Genomic DNA, 17,230 nt, shown 5'->3' with positions numbered 1-17,230 from the left:
GCCTTTCAATTAAAATGAAAGCAAATTATTTAAAAATTAAAACACTGGAGCTGTTTTAATGATGATGCTTATTTGAAAGGCAGAGTATAATAGATTTGTTTTCCCATTTCCTAATTCATTTACCAAATGGCCAAAGCAGCCAGGACTAGGCCAAGCTAAAACCAGGAGCCAGGGATTCCACCTGGGGCTCCCACACAGGTGGCAGGGGCCTCTTCCACTGTTTTCCTGGGCATATTTGCAGGGAGCTGGATCCGGAGCAGGGCAGCTGGGATTTGAACCATGAAACAAGCAGTGGCTTAGCTCCTGGTGTCCCATTTTCTGGTTGTCTCTCCTGTTGCGGGTTTGAAGAGGTGCTGATTTTCTGTGAGGGAGATGATCAGACATAGCTTCTTCCCTTAGCCGTGGCCTTGGAAGCACAGACACTGAGTTTTCACGAGCTCCAGCATACCTGCGTGTTTTCTCTTACTGCCTGTGCTTTTGGTGTCCCAGCCAAGAAATCGCTGCGCAGCCCGGCGTTCCCCTTGGTAGCTCTTACACTGAGGTCTTTGTCCTCTCTTGAGGTCATTGTGTGGGGGGGCGCAGTAGCTCGTGGTTCTGGCTGAGCCTGCCTGCCAGCTGTGTGGCTGGCAAGGAGCAGGAACCCTTCCTGCGGGTCCCACAGCCCCCGACCCCGCTCCCTGTTGGTAGGAGGAAGCGGAGCCGGGGCCGCCTGCTGAGGGCCTCCGGAGGGGGTCTTCCCTGGCCCAGGCTCTTGTTGCCCCGCCAGCAGCAGCAGCCAACAGGCGGGCCTGGCGCAGCAGGTGTACAAAGGAGCTTCCTGGTTTTGGCAGCAAGTGAAAGGGGTCCTTGTGTTCTTTCCTTTCTTGAAAAAAATTAGTTTAGCTGTCTCTGATAACACCCCTGAAAGACCCGAATGGGTCATTTCCACATCATTCCAGTATACTTCCCAAACTGCTTCTGTCTGTGCAGCATCAGGCGCTGCCCACCTGCTGTGGACTCCTGGCGGGGCTGCTGTGAGCTGGCTTAGTGCGGGAGCCCCCCTCTGTGAGTCCAGCCTGCGGGTGTGAACCTGTACTTGAAAAGCAGAGAATTTTCTGGGGGTGTGTGGCCACTGATTGACCCCGCCGCTGATGGCTGCAACGGCTCGGCGTGGGCCAGGCTGAAGCTAGGAGCTTCATCCAGGTGTCCCGCGGGGTGCAGGGGCTCAGGCACTTGCTAGCTTCCCAGGCACGTTGGCGGGGAGCTGGATGGGAAGTGAAGCAGCCGGAACTCAGGCTGCTGCCTGTATGAGACGGTAGTGCTGCAGCACCAGCTCCAGTGCTTCAGTTTCTTAAACAGTTTCCTTTCATTTTAATTGCAAGGCGGACAGAACTCTTCTGTCTACTGGTGCACTCCCCGGGTCCCATGACGGGAAGGAGGGGTCAGGCTGCAGCTGGGAACACCTGTTACCTGGCATGTGGGCTGTCACCACTCGGGGACATGGTAGGCTAGCAGTAAGGCCAGGTAGAGGGCAGAGAGGGACTGGAACCCGGGCACTCTGACAGGGGTGATGATTTTGCTTCGTTGTAAGTATACATGTCATGTCTTTTAGGGGGATTGCAGGGTTTCACAATCGCTATGCAATCTTCTTTTAAAACAGATTTATTTTATTATTATTATTTTTGTTGTTGTTGGAAAGTCAGATATACAGAGATGAGGAGAGACAAAGGGGAAGATCTTCCACCTACTGATTCACTCCCCAAGTGGTCACAACAGCCAGAGCTACGCCGATCTGAAGCCACGAGCCTCTTCCAGGTCTCCCACACGGTGCAGGGTCCCAAGACTTTGGGCCGCCCTCCACTGCTTCCCCAGGCCACAAGCAGGGAGCTGGATGGGAAGCAGGGCTGCCAGGATTAGAACCTGCACCCATACAGGATCCTGGCACATGCAAGGCGAAAATTTTAGCCGCTAGGCTACCGCATTGGATCCTGTCATTTTGTTTGAGGGCATTTTTATTTATTTATTTATTTTTATTGGAAAGGCAGATTTACAGAGAAAATGACAGAAAGATCTTCCATCTGCTGGTTCACTCCCTAAGTGACTGAAATTCCCAGAGCTGAGCCAATCTGAAGCCAGGAGCCTCTGGGTGTCCCACATGGTCACAGGGTCCCAAGGCTTTGGGTTATCCTGCACTGCTTTCCCTGGCCATAGCAGGAAGCTGGATGGGGAGTAGAGCAGCTGGGACATGAAGGCACCCTGTGGGATCCTGTGTCTTGCAAGGAGAGAACCAGCCAGTTGAGCCATTGTGTCTGGTCCTGGGGACATTTTTCACTGCCCTTAAAAGAGGTGTTCCGACCTTGACCATCCAACCCCCCCCCATTCCCCCCCCCCCCCCCAGCTACCACCCTGACACCCTCATCTCCTCGTCACCTGTCCTGTCTGGGTCGCAGCACATGGCTATTGACTTCAGCTGTCCTGTGCCGCTTGCATAAGGCCTGCCCAAGGTCAGCGTGGTGGCTGCCATGGCCCATGGCCCCAGGCGCTGAGAGGGTGGGCCGAGGACCCTGCAGGTGAGGCCTTCCTGGGCCCCTGTCCTGGCTCGTAGAGAGACGATCTGTTATTCGCAACTTTGAACAGGTTTTTTCCTGTTACATCAGATTTTATGTAAAGTTTGTTGTTGTGCTTACCTGCCGCGCCACCCCTCACAGTCTCTCAAACAGGTGTGTGGCCTCCAGACGCTGTGGTCACATGGGGTGCCCCCCGGCAGGAAATGAGGCCTCCAGCCCAGCGGGCAGGCTGGGAGGCTGCCAGAGCAGTGGAGACATCTGTGGTTGTGATGAGGGGCCTGAGGCAGCCTGGTGCCTGGGCCCTGCTGCTGAGCAGCACTGAGGCACTAAGTGCCAGGCCTCGTGTAGGCATACTGCTCACTGCTGGCCTGGCCTGCCCAGCCCAGCCTCCAGTCTCCCCGACCTGGCTTAGAGCGGTGGACAAAGGGGCTGTGGCTCTCAGAGCTGGCTGTGGGCCCTGCATGAGGCACGCAGGCGTGTGCGTCACCCCGGAGTCCCCCCAGCAGCTGTGCTCCCCTCCTTGCGGCCTTGTCCTCGTGGGGCGCATGGACATACCCTGAGGGATAGGCCCCGGCCTCCTGGGAAGAGCACCCTCTCTGGCCACAGGTTGGCTCTGCCGAATGAGAGCTGTTCTCGTCATGGAAAATTGCATGTAACACGATGCACTGTGGCAGCCCTGGGAGGTGGCTCTTCAGTACACTCCCGGCCTCTGGCTGCCAGCATCCCCGGATGCGCGCCGGCCCCCCTCGCCCCAGCCAGCACTCGTTTAGCTCTGTCTGCCAGGCTGCCCGTGTGGGGAGCCCGGCTTGCCCAGCAGTCACTTCTGTGGCTGCCCGTGCCGGCGTTCTCTCCTCTGTGTGGCTGTGTCACGGATATGCAGACCACAGGCTGTGTCTTCTGTTAGCCAGGACGCAGGCGGGTCGTTGCCACCTCTGGCCTTTGTGAGCAGTGCTGCTCAGACCATGTTGTGTACAAGCTGGCATTTGGCACGTGCCTTCATCGGACACTTGCCCGGGCCCGGGATTGTTGGCTCAGACGCCAGGCATTTCCATGGCACCACACTGTTCCACATTTCAACGCAACCTTGCTTTACCCCATGGTATGTCCACGGAGACCGGGCCTTGTGACCTGCCCCTCAACAAGACCACCGTTGCTGGGCTTTGGCCCGGAGTGGGTGCTCTCAAGACGGGAAACTGATGATCCGCATAGGCCTCTGGTGCTGTGGGGAGCGAGGGACCAGAGGCAGCAGAGCAGGCTTCTCCTCCGGTTGGTTCCTGGGGGCCTGCGTTGGGTGGGGAGGGGCCCGGGCCAGGGCCGTCTTCTGGAGGAGGCAGGGGAGGACAGCACCGGGGCTGCTGTGCGCTTCCAGGCGTGTCTTGTAACTTCGGTTGTGATGCTGCCCTGTAAGCCACAAGGCCCCTCGGCCCCATGGGGCTGGCAGCGACAACAGGGAAGAGGCAAGAATTGTGTGTGCTGGGCGTTTGCCCGTCTGGCCCTGGGCCCTGTCTCTTCCATGGGGAGGCTCCTTAGAGGCTGTGGCTGGTGGGCTCCTGCCTCCTCAGGTTCTTCGCAGTTCCTCAGAGAGCTCAGGTGACAGGAATGGCCACCTGTGGAGAGTGTTACGTGTAGGGGCCCAGAGTCACGTTTCCACTCCACACCGGGGGCATTTGGGGTGCCCACCAGCACCACAAGAGAAGGCTGAGACCACTGGGTCCAAGCAGAGCCTAGCTGTGTTCTCCTAGGCATGGGTTTTGGGGGTCCCTGGGAAGGACTGTGGGATGCACCTGTTCCTTGCTTCGAGAACTTGGATCCAGTCCCCCTGACCCTGGACTGAGCAGCCAACGCCAGTGTCCAGCATGGCTGCCCCTCAGCTTCTGCAGAGAGGCCGCCTCCCCCTGCAGCTTCCGGCAGAACCCCCACACGGGTGAGCCTGGCTGGCCATGCCTTCAGGCTCCCCAGGAAGTGTGGGGTGACTTGAAAACGTGAGGAGGAGGCAAGGTGCTGCTCTGTGATGCAGACTTGCTCCTGTGCCCTGGAACCCCTCTGGTCCCCGGGCATCTGGAGCTGGAGTCGGGGATGTGCCTGCCCCGAATAGCAGAGGCAGAGCTGTGGCGCGTCGGTTAGCTCTGATCACACCTGTGTGTGCACACGCTTCATCAACTGGGAGTCTCGGCCCCACCCGCCGGAGGACTGCCAGGTGTCACCCTGAAACAGCCGCCCCTTAAAGCATTTGTATTTTATTTATGTCACTTACACAGAAGAGAGAAATGAGCTGAAATGTCCCATCGAGTGATTCATCCCCCAGTTGCCCGCTGCAGCCAGGGCTTTGGAAGCTGCTAGGAACCAGGAGATGGGAGCTCAGGCCAGGGCTCCCGCACCAATCGGCAGCTGGAACCTCACCGTAAACCCAGGCTTCCAGCAGGAGACCCAGCTTTCTCTGGAGCAGCTGGTGTGGCTCTGTCTGCCAGGCCGCCGTGGATGCAGACGATGCCTGTGTGGGACGTCCCGGCAGGCTCTGACCTTGACATGTGGGGCAGTGGGGTTTGCCCAGAGATGCATGCCTGCTTGGAGCAGGGTCGGGGTAGAGTAGCACCAGGAGGGCCTCCTGTGGAGAGAATGTCTTAGCCCTGGATGTGGGTGCCAGCCTTGCACCCGTACTCTGGCTGGCATGCATAGGGTCTTGCTGCTCTCACAGGTCAGCAGGGAGAGGACAGGTGGAAGGGCCAGGCTTCTGACCTGCTCTGCTGCCTCTGTGCAAAGGCCCCTGCCTGCCCCTGCCTGTTTGGTGTCTTGCTAGCTGTGACTGTGGGAGGAAGAAGTGGACTGTGATCCCCAGGGGGCTGCAGGAGACAGAAGTGGTCACAGGTCTGGGGAGCTCTGTGGCTTGCAGATGGCTGTCTCTGCTGGAGGATCTGCAGATTGAAGCTCCATGGCAGCCAGCCTCTCAAGACCTGGATTCCTAGCGCTGGCCGTGTGGAATGAGAGCAGTGTGCTCTGTGGGCCAGCACCAGCAGTGAGCGCTTCCCGGCTGCATGTGGGCCGTGGCCTAGATACCCGCCCTTGCCCTACAGCACAGGAACCAGGGCTGGAACATGCCGCCCTGTCCTGTGGGCTGGTGGGCAGCAGCCCAGCCTGGAGGGAGGTGAGCCTGCTGCAGCATGGTGCTGGAGTCGCAGGGCTGAGCCTGACGTTCTGAGCTTGAATGAGTTACCTGGGGTGTTGGGGTGCCTTCTCCTGGAGCTGTGGGTGTGTGGCGGGAGGCTGAGGGAGCGGTGTTTATGTCATTGCTGCTGCTGGGGCCTCCAGCTCGAGTGGCTCTGTGGAGCTGAGGCTGCCATGCTGCTACTGTGGGTTAAGCTGCCAGCGTCCCATATAGACACCAGTTTGAGTTCCAGCTGCTCCACCTTCTATCCAGCTCCCTGGTAATGCCTGGAAGGCAGTGGAAGATGGAGCAAGTGCTTGGGGCCCTGCACCCACGTGGGAGAGCTGGGAGAAGTTCCTGACTCGAGCTGGTTCACTCTCCAGATGATCACACTAAGCAGGGCTGTTGTCTTCCTCAGCACGTCATCTGGGAGCTGGTTCTCAGGCGTGGCAGTGGAGACTCACACCTGCCCTCGTGGGATGCTGGTGTCACAGGGAGCTTCCTAAACTGCCGTGCCACAAGGCCTCACTGTTCGTGTGACTGTGTGTGCGCTGTGTTGATAACCTGTAGATGCTTGGCACGGATAAGATGTTGTTGCCATTTTTGAGACCATGAGCCCAAGACTTGTAGTGGGAATTAGAACCCAGGAGGAAGAATTACCCAGCAAAGCTCTGCTGTCCTCCCTGCCCCACTACCAACACAGGCCAGCCCTGCTGCAGAGTTTGCCGCAGTGGGCTCCTGGTGGGCATTGGCTACAGAAGGAGGTGGCAGGTGTGTCAGCCTGATGGAATTGGCAGCAAGATAGTGTGGCTTGGACTGCAGGGGGCATGTGTGGCGCCAGGTCACACCCTCTTCCTTCCAGTGGTGGGAAGAGACCCCCCTGGAGCCCTGGGGAGGGCAGCCCGACAGTTACCTCAGGCACCACCACTCTGCTGTTGTCTGAATTCAGTGCTGCTTCTCCGGACGGGGAAGGCTGGGGAAGTAGCAGGCCCTGGTGAACCCTTGCTGGCACCCTCAGCCTGGAGAGGGGTGTCCTGTGGGTCCGCTCTGCTTTCTCCCCTCCTTTGTACAGCAGATCTCTACAGGGCACCCCTGGCCTCCATGCCCGTAGAGTCTTTTAAAGCTGCCTGTTCCGACCTCCCTGGATCGCAGCTGCAGACTGACCAGTGCTCTGAGGTTCGGCAGCAGGAGGGAGAGTGAGGCTGCAGAGCCACCTGTTCCCGTCCCAGCCCGCCCAGTGGCCGGCAGCTGAAAGAGCTCTGCCACAGCAGAGCGCCTCGCTCCAGGGAGCGCGGGCTGACCCTGTGGCTCCCCCGCTTCCCTGAAGGCACCATGGCTGCCCCCAGACCCCTGGTGAAGCCCAAGACCAACCAGAAGAGGACCAAGAAGTTCATCCGGCACCAGCCTGACTGCTACATCAAGACGAAGCAGAACTGGCAGAAGCCCCGAAGTATCGACTGCAGGGTGCGGCGCAGGTTCAAGGGGCAGATCCTGATGCCCACCATCGGCTACGGCAGCAACAAGGCCAAGCACTCGCTGCCCAGCGGCTCCCGCAGGTGCACCGCATCCAGGAGCTGGAGGCGCTGCTCATGTGCGGAGATTGCTCACAGCTGTGCTTGAGGACCCTCAAAGCCATCGCGGAAAGAGCAGCCCAGCTGGCCGTCCGAGTCACCAACACCAGCGCCAGGCTGCACAGTGAAGCAAGTGGATGGCCAGCTGGAGTGCATGCTTTATTTATGTATAAATAAAACCTTGAAAACTGAAAATAAACAAAGCTGCCCATTCCCAACTCGGGTTTCTGTTCTTCATCTCTGTATCCGGTAACTTTGCTGTCAAGAAAGAGTTGGGGTCTGCTGCGTCGGCATGGTTAGGCAGGTGCAGGGATCTGCCCTCCGCCCCAAGTAGTGCTACTTGTTCTGGCAACCTGGCTGTATGGAAACGGCCTCCCCTGGAGCTGTCTGCCGGCACTCTGGGGCCTGCAGCCCCTGGGAATCCAGGGTCTCAGCTGCCCGTCTCCCCTCAGTGAGGTCGCCTCACAGACCGTGGCCTCCTGGTGGCCTCTCTGATGGCGTTGTCTTCCCCACAGCCCACGACCCTCCCACAAGGCACCATCAACATGAACCAGTGCACAGACGTGGTGGATGGTGAGGGCCGCACTGGCCAGAAGTCTTCCCTGTGCATCTTGACGCCTGACAAGGAGCACTTCATCAGAGCTGAGACCAAGGAGACCATCAGCGGGTGAGTGCACAGCTGCCTGGGCCAGGGCAGCACTGGCGGCTTCCCAGGGCCCCCTGAATCCTCTGTGCCTCACCTCGCACGGCACAGCCACCAGGCTGCTCCTGTCTGCACTGTGCTGGCCTTGCCCCCATCCCCTGTACGCATGCGTGTTCACACACAGCGCACACAGTACAGCCAGCTGTGCCCCCGTTGCCTGGGAGCTGAGCTGCCTTGTGTTGCCATACCATTCCCTTCCCCTGTATGGAGGCCTGGGAAGCCGGGCAGGGGGAAGGAGCCAGGGTTTCAGGCAGCTGATGTCCATGGGGTGGGGCACGAAGCTTTCTCTGCTGAGCCCGTAGAAGTCTCTGTCTTCGGGAGCCCTCGGCACAACAGCTTGCTGCCCACGGCCTGGGCTGCTGGAAGAGCTGTGTGTGCTGTGTGAGAGTCCCAGGGGGTCCTCTGGCACCCATTCAGGTCAGGAATAGAAGTGGGTGGGCATTTGCTGGCAACAGCCTGAAAAACATAGCTTAGTGCCCTTGGGGTAAGCGCATGGGTGACCCCTAACGCTGCCTTGATGGAGGAGCCCCAGCCCTGGCAGCTGGGGTTGGGGCTAGGAGGGCAGACCATGGGGCGACAGCAGAGCCATCTGCTGGCAGCCACCCTAGGTAGCATTTCCACCTTTCCTTGTCTCGGTCCACAACCTGCCCTGCCCTGCCCTCCTGCTGCAGGGGCTTCTGGTACTCCATTCCTCATGCCTGCAAGGCCGAGGGCCTGCAGCCACAGTGCCTCCCAGCTAGCCCAGGCCCCAGGAGCTGAGAGCTTCTGCTCCCTGCCCCACTTAGGAAGCCCTGGAGAGGCGGGGAGTGAGCACGCTGGTTTCCAGTCCAGGTTCTTACCTCTCACAGATGCAAATACTAGGAGAAGCTTGTGTCCGGTACAAACAGGATCAGCTTATTTAGCAGTGAGGGCCAAGGAGCTTCCCGTAAACCAGAGAGGGTCGGGGTGCGGGGAAGTGGTGCCGGGGGAGGCCCAGGTGAGGTGGAGAGGTGCACCCCACAATGTCCCAGCGTGGGAGAAGAGGGAGTGAGAGCCATACTTGTGAGTCGGGGCTCTTCCCACCTCTGTCTGAGGAGAGGCTGTAGCAGCCCAGCTGCATATGCAAACCTGATGGGTCTGAACAGGCGTGCTGGTCCCGGGTGTGACAGCTGCATCCTGGGGTATCAGATCAGTCGTGAGAGGCAGCACCATGTGACAGGGTAGGAGGGTTCCACATCTCCCACATTTCAGCTGAGTGGTTACATCACCTGTGTCCCCCAGGCCTGGGCCTGAGGTTCTGCCCTCCTCAGCTCACTCTGACCCCTAAGTTGGCTTCAGTCTCCATCATCCTGTCCCTCGTGATGAGGCACTACGTTCCTCTCCTTTTAAATTTATTTTCACTGGAAAGGCAGAGAAGAGACAGAAAGGTCCTCCATCTGCTGATCTACTTCCTAAATGGCCTCAGCGGCTGGAGCTGAGCCAATTAAGCTGGGAGCCAGGAGCCTTCCCTGGATCTGCCTGTCAGCTCTGCCACACCCCTGCCCTGCAGAGTTGGGGAGCCTGGTGCCTGTCACCTGGCCCCTCCCCCTTGGTAACACATCCGGGTGGCATCAAGCACTTCCTGCTGGCCTCCCATGAGAACCCAGGTGTCAAGGACACAAGCCATCAGCTCTTCCCACACAGCGTCTCTAGAGGCCCCGGCGGGCTCTGCTGTGGCCAGCCCTCTCCTCTTCCTCAGGCCTCCTGGTGTGGCCAGATGATGGTGCAGGGCAAGCACAGCGGTGCCGGACGGGGGGATGCCTGCAGAAATGGCAGCTTTGCTGCAGGCTGGAAGGCGGGCCTTTTGAATGACCTCCCTCTGACAGGCTCCTGTGCTGGGCTCCCCTGGAACCCCTGCTCCTGGCCAGCGTTGCTGAGAGCAGGGAGCAGGAGCCGGCACAGGGCCCTGGAGCCCACCCGCCCACTGCCTTTGTGGAGGCAGCCCCACCTTCCTCTTTCTGGGGCCTAAGAGAAGCTCCCTGCAGGACCTGGGGTCCACATGTGGCCTGGCTGTGGGTTTCTTCTCTCAGCAAGCTGAGTGTTCACAGCCATCAGCAGCAGCCCCTGAACCCATGAGCCTCTCCCCTCCGAAAGCAGTCCGCGATGCAAGGCCTGCTTCTTCCACCCATCAGAGCAGCCAGCCTCCAGGGCCTGGAGCTCGGGGGAGGATCTGGAGCAGCATGCCCAGTGCCTGCCTCAGGCCTCCCTCCCTCCTGGGGAGATGACAGGGCTGCCTGGCCACACGGTCTCCCTCACCCTGCGCCTTCCCAGGACTGCTGCAAAGCCCCAGTGAGGAAGCCCTGTTGTGTCCCCTTGTCCTTCTGAACACCCCGCCCAGAGGAAGGGGCAGTGGCTGAATGATGGCCTGATCTTGGCCTGGTCTCAGACTTGTGGGGACTAATGAGGCTGGCAGGGCAGCCTCCTGCCTATAGCCCCTCACCCTGTGATGCTGGCCTAGAGGGAGCCTGCCAGCACCTGTACCCTGGGAGGGTTCCCTGAGCAGCTCGCCCCACAGAGTGACCCACCACAGGAAACTGCATCCTCTGCTCCTGCCTTCTGCCTTCCTGCTCTCCTGTCTCAGCTCCTCTCTCTGGACCACCAGAGATTGCCCTGGAGGGGCCATTTCGGAGGCACAGGAGGCCCTGGGTAACTGCTGTGTCCCATGTGCCATGGACTGTAGTCAGGCCTGCCCCCTGCCAGCCTGGGGGTCACATCCTAGGCCTGTGCTTGCTGGAGTCTGCCTGCCAGGCTCCCGTCGGGCACTGCCTTGCTCTGCCTGAGGCCCGGGCAGGGGTTGCGGTCCTGAGAGCCTGGGACTCACCTGGCGTGGTGGCTCCTCTCCCCAGGTGGCTGGAGATACTCATGGTCTATCCTAGGACCAACAAGCAGAACCAGAAGAAGAAGCGCAAGGTGGAGCCACCCACACCACAGGTAGGCCCTGGGCTTCCCCGAGAGAGAGGACCAGGAAGAGAGCTGAGAGTGGGGAAAGCATTAGGGCAGGTGTGCCGCAGGGTTGCCTCGGGGAGGAGCTTACCAGGGGACAGCCTGCTGTGTGCACTGCTTCTACAGCTGCAGCCTGGAAGAGGAGTTGGCCCTGTAGGCAGTGGGAGGGAATCTGGAGGGTCCAGGCCCTCTGCCAGGTGACCAGGCTAGGTGGGTGTTACCCAAGCCCTCTCTTTCTCCTTCAGTGCCCGCTGCAGGCTTGCAGGGGCACAGGGCCCTCAAGGCTTCTGTGCCTCCTGCAGCGGCTCCCACACTTTGTGAGCCTTAGCCAGCTGCCACAGTCGGCCATGAGTCGCTGATCCTGTCTGAACTCTGTGCCAGAGGTTAGCCTAACCGAAAACAAGTGGGATTGAGGTGGAGGGCCTGTGGGGCCCTGCCGGGCTTCAAGGCCGAGGAGTGAGCCCTGCCCGGGTCCCCTTGCCCACACAGCCCTCCTTCCCTTGCACTGCGTACAGCCGCTCCCTCAGCTGGTGGGCATTGTCACCTGTCCCGGGCTGTTGCTCTCCTAGCAGTCCCCACGCACAGCAGCACCCTCGGGAGAGAGATGTACACTGCCCACCTTCAGAGTCGTTCCTGGGTGCTGCTGAATGGCGGTTACCCAGATTCCCAGAGCTGCCTGGTTTGAGAGGAAAGAACCCCAGGCAGAGAAACAGTTTAAGGTTAGGCCACACTCCCATGGTGCTGCCTCGGGAGCTCCAGTGTATGCAGGGCTGGCCAGCTCGATGTGTGGCCTGCCTCAACCTTCGCCCCTGGCACAAAGGCAGCTGCATATATGAGCCTCATCCTGGGGTTGGGGGATCACGAGCCCTCCCTGAGGGTCTGGGTGGCCTTGCTCCCAGACCTCTGCAGAGGAGAGATGGGTTCAGGGCTGGGCTGTGGTCTATAGAGCAGCCTTCCCTGAGCTGAGCTCAGGCCTGAGGGCCCTGAGGCTGTAGCTGGACAGCTCCACATGGAGCCCACTTGGACCCAGTAGCCTCGGCCTTACTTCCTGGGATTGCTGCTCCAGGAGGGGCCACAGATCGGGCTGTCGGGACAGCTGAAGACAGAGGTTTCAGCCTAAAGGCTGGCTCATCTCTCACTGCGGCCTGCTGGGAAGGCAGGAGGTGCGGGATTCCAGAGCCAGGCTGCTGGCCCCGGGGCTCTGTGCGCACCCGCTTCCTCTATGGCCCTGCCTGCTACCACGCAGTAATGGTGAGCCTGACCGACTTGCTCTCTCCCCTGCCTTGGAGCCCCTCCCGAGAGGTTCTGCCAGCAGCAGGGTCTTTGTGACCTCGGTGGCCACCCAGGGACAGCGCAGAGCCCAGAGGCTGTCACCTCTCTCCCAGCCCTGGCTAGTGCCTGCAGGGTGTGGGCAATGCAGGGGCCCGATGGTAGGCCTGACTAACGACTCGTCAGCCCCCAGCACTCACCCACATGGCTCCCCTGGATGATGGTGTGGCTTTGGCCCGCTGCACCCAACAGAGAAGCAGACAGGAACAGGCCGCCAGAGACTGGAGAAGGCCCAGCCCTAACCTGGCACAGCCCACAGCCTCAGGCTTCGGGAAGGGATGTGTGGGGAGGTGGGGGCTCAGGCGTGCTGGCCAGGGATCTGCCCCTCTGGCTGTCCTAGTCCTCTGCATGCACAGTGTGTGTGGGGGTCCTAGCTCCCTGGCCAGCCCCCCTGGCCAGCTGGACCTGTCTTTGGCCACCTGTATTTTGAGTGGAAGGTCTAACCCAGGGAAGGGGCAGGGCAGAGGGCCCTGGGGGCACTGCTGCTCTGGGTAAGCCTTCCTGCAGGGCAGTGGTGCTGGCTGCAGGGATGGTGGCGGGGGTAGGGGCGGGACTGGGGTCCCTGGGTTTTGGAAGCCTCGAGAAACCATCAGAAGTGCTTGGTGTTTGCTTCTGCGGGGCCAGCTCTGGACAGAGGCCCACTGGGCGTCTGTGTGTGGCAGTTGCCCTGGGCCTGTGGGGCGGATCTTCTGGATTTCTTGAACTGCGAGCTCTGCAAACCTGTTGGTGATGGCTTTAGGCCAAGCACTTCACTTGAAGCCTTCCTTTCCCTTGGGGCTCTGTTCTGGTGGAACTGCTGCCCCCTGTTGGCCAGGTGAAGTTGGATGGTACAGTGCACATGAACTCATATGCCAGGTTAACAACCTGAACCCCTCACCAGGGATTTGTGTCCAGGCATGCGCCACGGTGGGCGTTGTGTGTCTCCCCACTCTGTTCTAGTAGGAGCGCTGTGTTATGCCTTGCAAGGGAGGGGCCCAGCTCCATGTCCGCCCAAGCTCTTCTGTTGGGGAGTCGAGTGTCGGTTCTTCATGGTCCAGAACTGGGCTTGCTGTGCCTGCCCCTGCTGCCACCCAGGGAAAGGCGAGAATTGATCCCGGTCCTCCTGCACCCAGTGTGCCACTGGGTGAGAGTGAGCGAGGGCACCTGGCATGTGTGCACGAATTCTTCAGCACCAAGTATTTGTAGGCTGCTATAACAACACCTCGGTGAGACGTCTCTGAAACAGTGGAGACCCATCAGGCCTGAGGCCTGAGAAGTCCAGGCCCAAGGCCCCAGCAGGCACAGTGTCCGCTGAAGCCTTTCCTGCCAGCTTGCTCTCTGAGTACCGATCCCAGCCTTGAGCACTCGGGTTGGCAGACACGGATTCTTTCCTGCACTCTGGGTCTGTGTGCTGCGTTTAGCTTCTGATGACCAAGTGGAGGGTGGCTGGAGGCACGGGGCTGGCTGGGCTCAGGTATGCTCTGTGTGAGGCAGCCCCGGCTTGCCACTCTGGGTGCTGTCACTTGAGGAAGATGTGGGCAGCCTGCATGCATTTGATGCGGGCCGTTCCCTGGGCCAGGCGCTGCAGTTGAGGATGAGGCTTCCTTTCCTCTCTGAGCTTTCTAAGGATCCCGGCCTCTGGCCCATGTGGTGGACCTGCGCGTCCTTGTCATACTCTTCCCCAGGAACCAGGACCTGCCAAAGTGGCTGTGACCAGCAGCAGCAGCAGCAGCATCCCAAGTGCAGAGAAGGTCCCCCCCACCAAGTCCACACTCTGGCAGGAAGAAATGAGGGCCCAGGACCAGCCGGACGGGAGCAGCCTGAGTCCAGCTCAGAGTCCCAGCCAGAGCCAGCCTCCCGTGGCCAGCTCCCTCCGAGAGCCAGGGCTGGAAAGCCGAGAAGGTGAGCAGCATATGCTGGATGGGTCTAGGCAAGGGGCCCTGTCAGGCCCCCACAGCCCCGGCCTCTGGTCGTGGACTGTAAAACAGGAAGGCGGTGCTTTCATGACCCACCCCAGGCATCGTGGTCACTGTGGGAGCAGGCCTCTGCTACTCACATCAGGCCTGCATGTGTAGCTGTACTAAGCCCCATGCGCATGGCTGGCATCGCCCGTGTTCTGCAAGTACCAGAGGCTGTCCTCTTTGCCCCCGTGATGTCACTGCCCTGGCTGGAGTCAGGTGGAAGCTACTGGCATCACTCCACGCCCCACCCCTGCCCCCCGCTGTGAGGCTGCCTGATGGGATGACTGTTCCCCTCTGCCTCCGTCGCCCAGACCCCGGAGGATGTTGTTTCCTTCACGTGGCAGACACATGGAGATCAGGGCCATGCAGGTGGTCCCAGCTTTGCTGCAGCTCCTTGGGAGCCCCGGGCAGAGGTGTCGCCATCTTCCTTAGGTGGCCTACGCCCGTCTGTACCACAAACACAAGTCTCGTTTCTGCCAGTCCTGCGTTCTGACCTCCCCCTAATGTTCAGGGAGAACAGAGGGCCACTTGGCCCTTGGCTGTCTGGTTGGTATCTGTTGGAAGCCCCTGTCAGTGTCCTGGTCAGGACGGCTTTTGCTCTCCTGGCCACACGGCAGACCAGGCTGCAAGGAGAGATGGGCCACGAGAAATGGACGTCAGAACATTTCATTCCCGTTCTGTGCTCTGACTTGGCGTGCACATCACATGTTAGCCTCGCAAGATAGAGAGGTTGTCTCTGCTTGAATGCCGTGTGGGATTCTGTTTGTTTAATTTGAAAGAGTGACAGAGCGGGTAGTTCACTGGTTCACTCCTTAAGTGCCCACAACATCAGCGACTGGACCAGCAGCTCCAGCCAGATCTCCCATGTGTTGGCAGGGGCCCACGCCACCGTCTTCCCAAGCACATGAGTAGGGAGGTGATTCGGAAGCAGAGGTCTGAGTCGGTCCCAGCACTGTGATGTGGGTGTGGGTGTCTCAAGCAGCCACATGGCCCCTCAGCCCCAGGTCCCAGGCATGGGCTTTCCAACAGCCGCAGGGTGTCCAGGCTGCCATGGGCTGACTCCCTCCTCACTTGCTCCCTTACAGAGGAGAGCACCATGAGCAGCGACCGCATGGACTGTGGCCGCAAGGTCCGTGTAGAGAGTGGCTACTTCTCCCTGGAGAAGACCAAGCAAGACCTGAAGGCTGAGGAGCAGCAGCTCCCCCCACCGCTCTCCCCTCCCAGCCCCAGCACCCCCAACAACAGGTACAGTGGCCCTGAGTCACCCTCCCAGGAGCTCTGCCATCCCCTTGACCCACCAGGTCTTGTAGCAGCCGGCCGCATGGTCTACAGCACCTCCCTTGGCTCCCTGGCCGTGGCCGGTCGGCCTTCCACCCACACGGACTCTGGCTGCGCTGGGAGGCAGGGGCCTGAGAAGCCGGGGAGCGCCTTTGCCTTTAAAGCCAGCAGGCAGTATGCCGCCCTGGCCGACGTCCCCAAGGCCATCCGCATCAGCCACCGAGAAGCTTTCCAGGTAGAGAGAAGGCGGCTGGAGCGGAGGACTCGGGCCCGGAGCCCTGGCAGGGAAGAGGTGGCACGTCTCTTTGGCAATGAACGGAGGTAAGGAGGGCATGGGGTGCTGAGCGTGCGCGCGTGCACACACACACACACAAACCTGGGCCGTCCTAGTGCGTATCCCCTCTAAGGCTGATACACGCGCACACACACACACCTGGGCTGTCCTTGTGCGTATCCCCTCTAAGGCTCACACACACACACAAAAACACACACACACACACACAAACACACACACACACACGGGCTGTCCTTGTGCCTATCCCCTCTAAGGCTCACACACACACACACACACACGGGCTATACTAGTGTATATCCCCTCTAAGGCTCACACACACACACACATACACAGACACACACATGGGCTGTCCTAATGTGTATCCCCTCTAAGGCTGATACACGCGCGCGCACACACACACACACACGGGCTGTCCTTGTGTGTATCCCCTTTAAGGCTCACACACACACACACAAACCTGGGCCGTCCTAGTGCGTACCCCCTCTAAGGCTCACACACACACACACACACACGCTGTACTAGTGTGTATCCCCTCTAAGGCTCACACACACACACACACACACACACACACACACACACGGGCTGTACTAGTGTGTATCCCCTCTAAGGCTGATACACGCGCGCGCACACACACACACACACGGGCTGTCCTTGTGTGTATCCCCTTTAAGGCTCACACACACACACACACACAAACCTGGGCCGTCCTAGTGCGTACCCCCTCTAAGGCTCACACACACACACACACACACACACACACACACACACACGCTGTACTAGTGTGTATCCCCTCTAAGGCTCACACACACACACACACACACACACGGGCTGTACTAGTGTGTATCCCCTCTAAGGCTGATACACGCACACACACACGCACACACACACACACACACACACGGGCTGTCCTTGTGTGTATCCCCTCTAAGGCACACACACTGCCCTGCCATGGGTGCATACTGGCTCTTTACAGACATGTAATAATAGTGCGCACATGCACACAGTACACTTACATATTCTCACACGCACGGCTCCCACAGGGAACACACCTCCTTTGGACCTGGGTCCGTCCCTCTGGAGAATTTAGCTCCTGGCAGCCAAGTGCAAGGTTTCTGAGCCAGAGCCCTGCAGCTTCCTGTCTCTGCTTCCCAGAATCGGACGTTTTAGCCCCTGCTGGGCTCTCAGCTGTCTGGGCCACGTGGGGTTAGGTGGATTGTGGGTGGGAGGGAACGGGTGTAGGGGGCATGCAGGGACAGTGTGCAGAAAGGTGGGGCAGGCACCATTCTCTGAGGACCTACCTCCCCAGAATCACAGGGAAGCCCGAGGCAGACAGTGACACCAGGTGTGTCCTGGAGGTGTGGCCCAGATGAGGTGACGGAGAGCCCATGTTTCAGGGAGGATGGGTCTGGACTGCCCAGCAGAGCTTGCTCCCATCCGAGAAGAGGCACGCTGCTCGCCAGCCCTG

The 17,230-nt window shown here is 59.8% G+C and overlaps 1 protein-coding gene and 1 pseudogene across 2 annotated transcripts in view; both read left to right on the top strand.

Moving 5' to 3' along the window:
- Positions 1-17,230, top strand: part of LOC121152460 (myosin phosphatase Rho interacting protein) — a 73,044-nt gene that overhangs the window by 23,570 nt on the left and 32,244 nt on the right. For both annotated transcript variants that reach the window (XM_040974543.1, XM_040974542.1), the window contains exons 3-6: positions 7,775-7,926; positions 10,827-10,911; positions 13,917-14,133; positions 15,278-15,437. In XM_040974543.1, the coding sequence (XP_040830477.1) occupies positions 7,775-7,926; positions 10,827-10,911; positions 13,917-14,133; positions 15,278-15,437 (614 nt within the window). The remainder of the gene's footprint in view (positions 1-7,774; positions 7,927-10,826; positions 10,912-13,916; positions 14,134-15,277; positions 15,438-17,230) is intronic.
- LOC121152461 lies at positions 6,750-7,524 on the top strand (annotated as a pseudogene).

This window comes from Ochotona curzoniae, unplaced genomic scaffold (genome assembly GCF_017591425.1).
Source record: "Ochotona curzoniae isolate NIBS_2020 unplaced genomic scaffold, NIBS_Ocur_1.0 contig_2456, whole genome shotgun sequence".
Lineage (NCBI taxonomy): Eukaryota > Metazoa > Chordata > Mammalia > Lagomorpha > Ochotonidae > Ochotona > Ochotona curzoniae.
The sequence above is the reverse complement of the archived record's forward strand: the minus strand, read 5'-3'. Positions and strand labels throughout refer to the sequence as shown.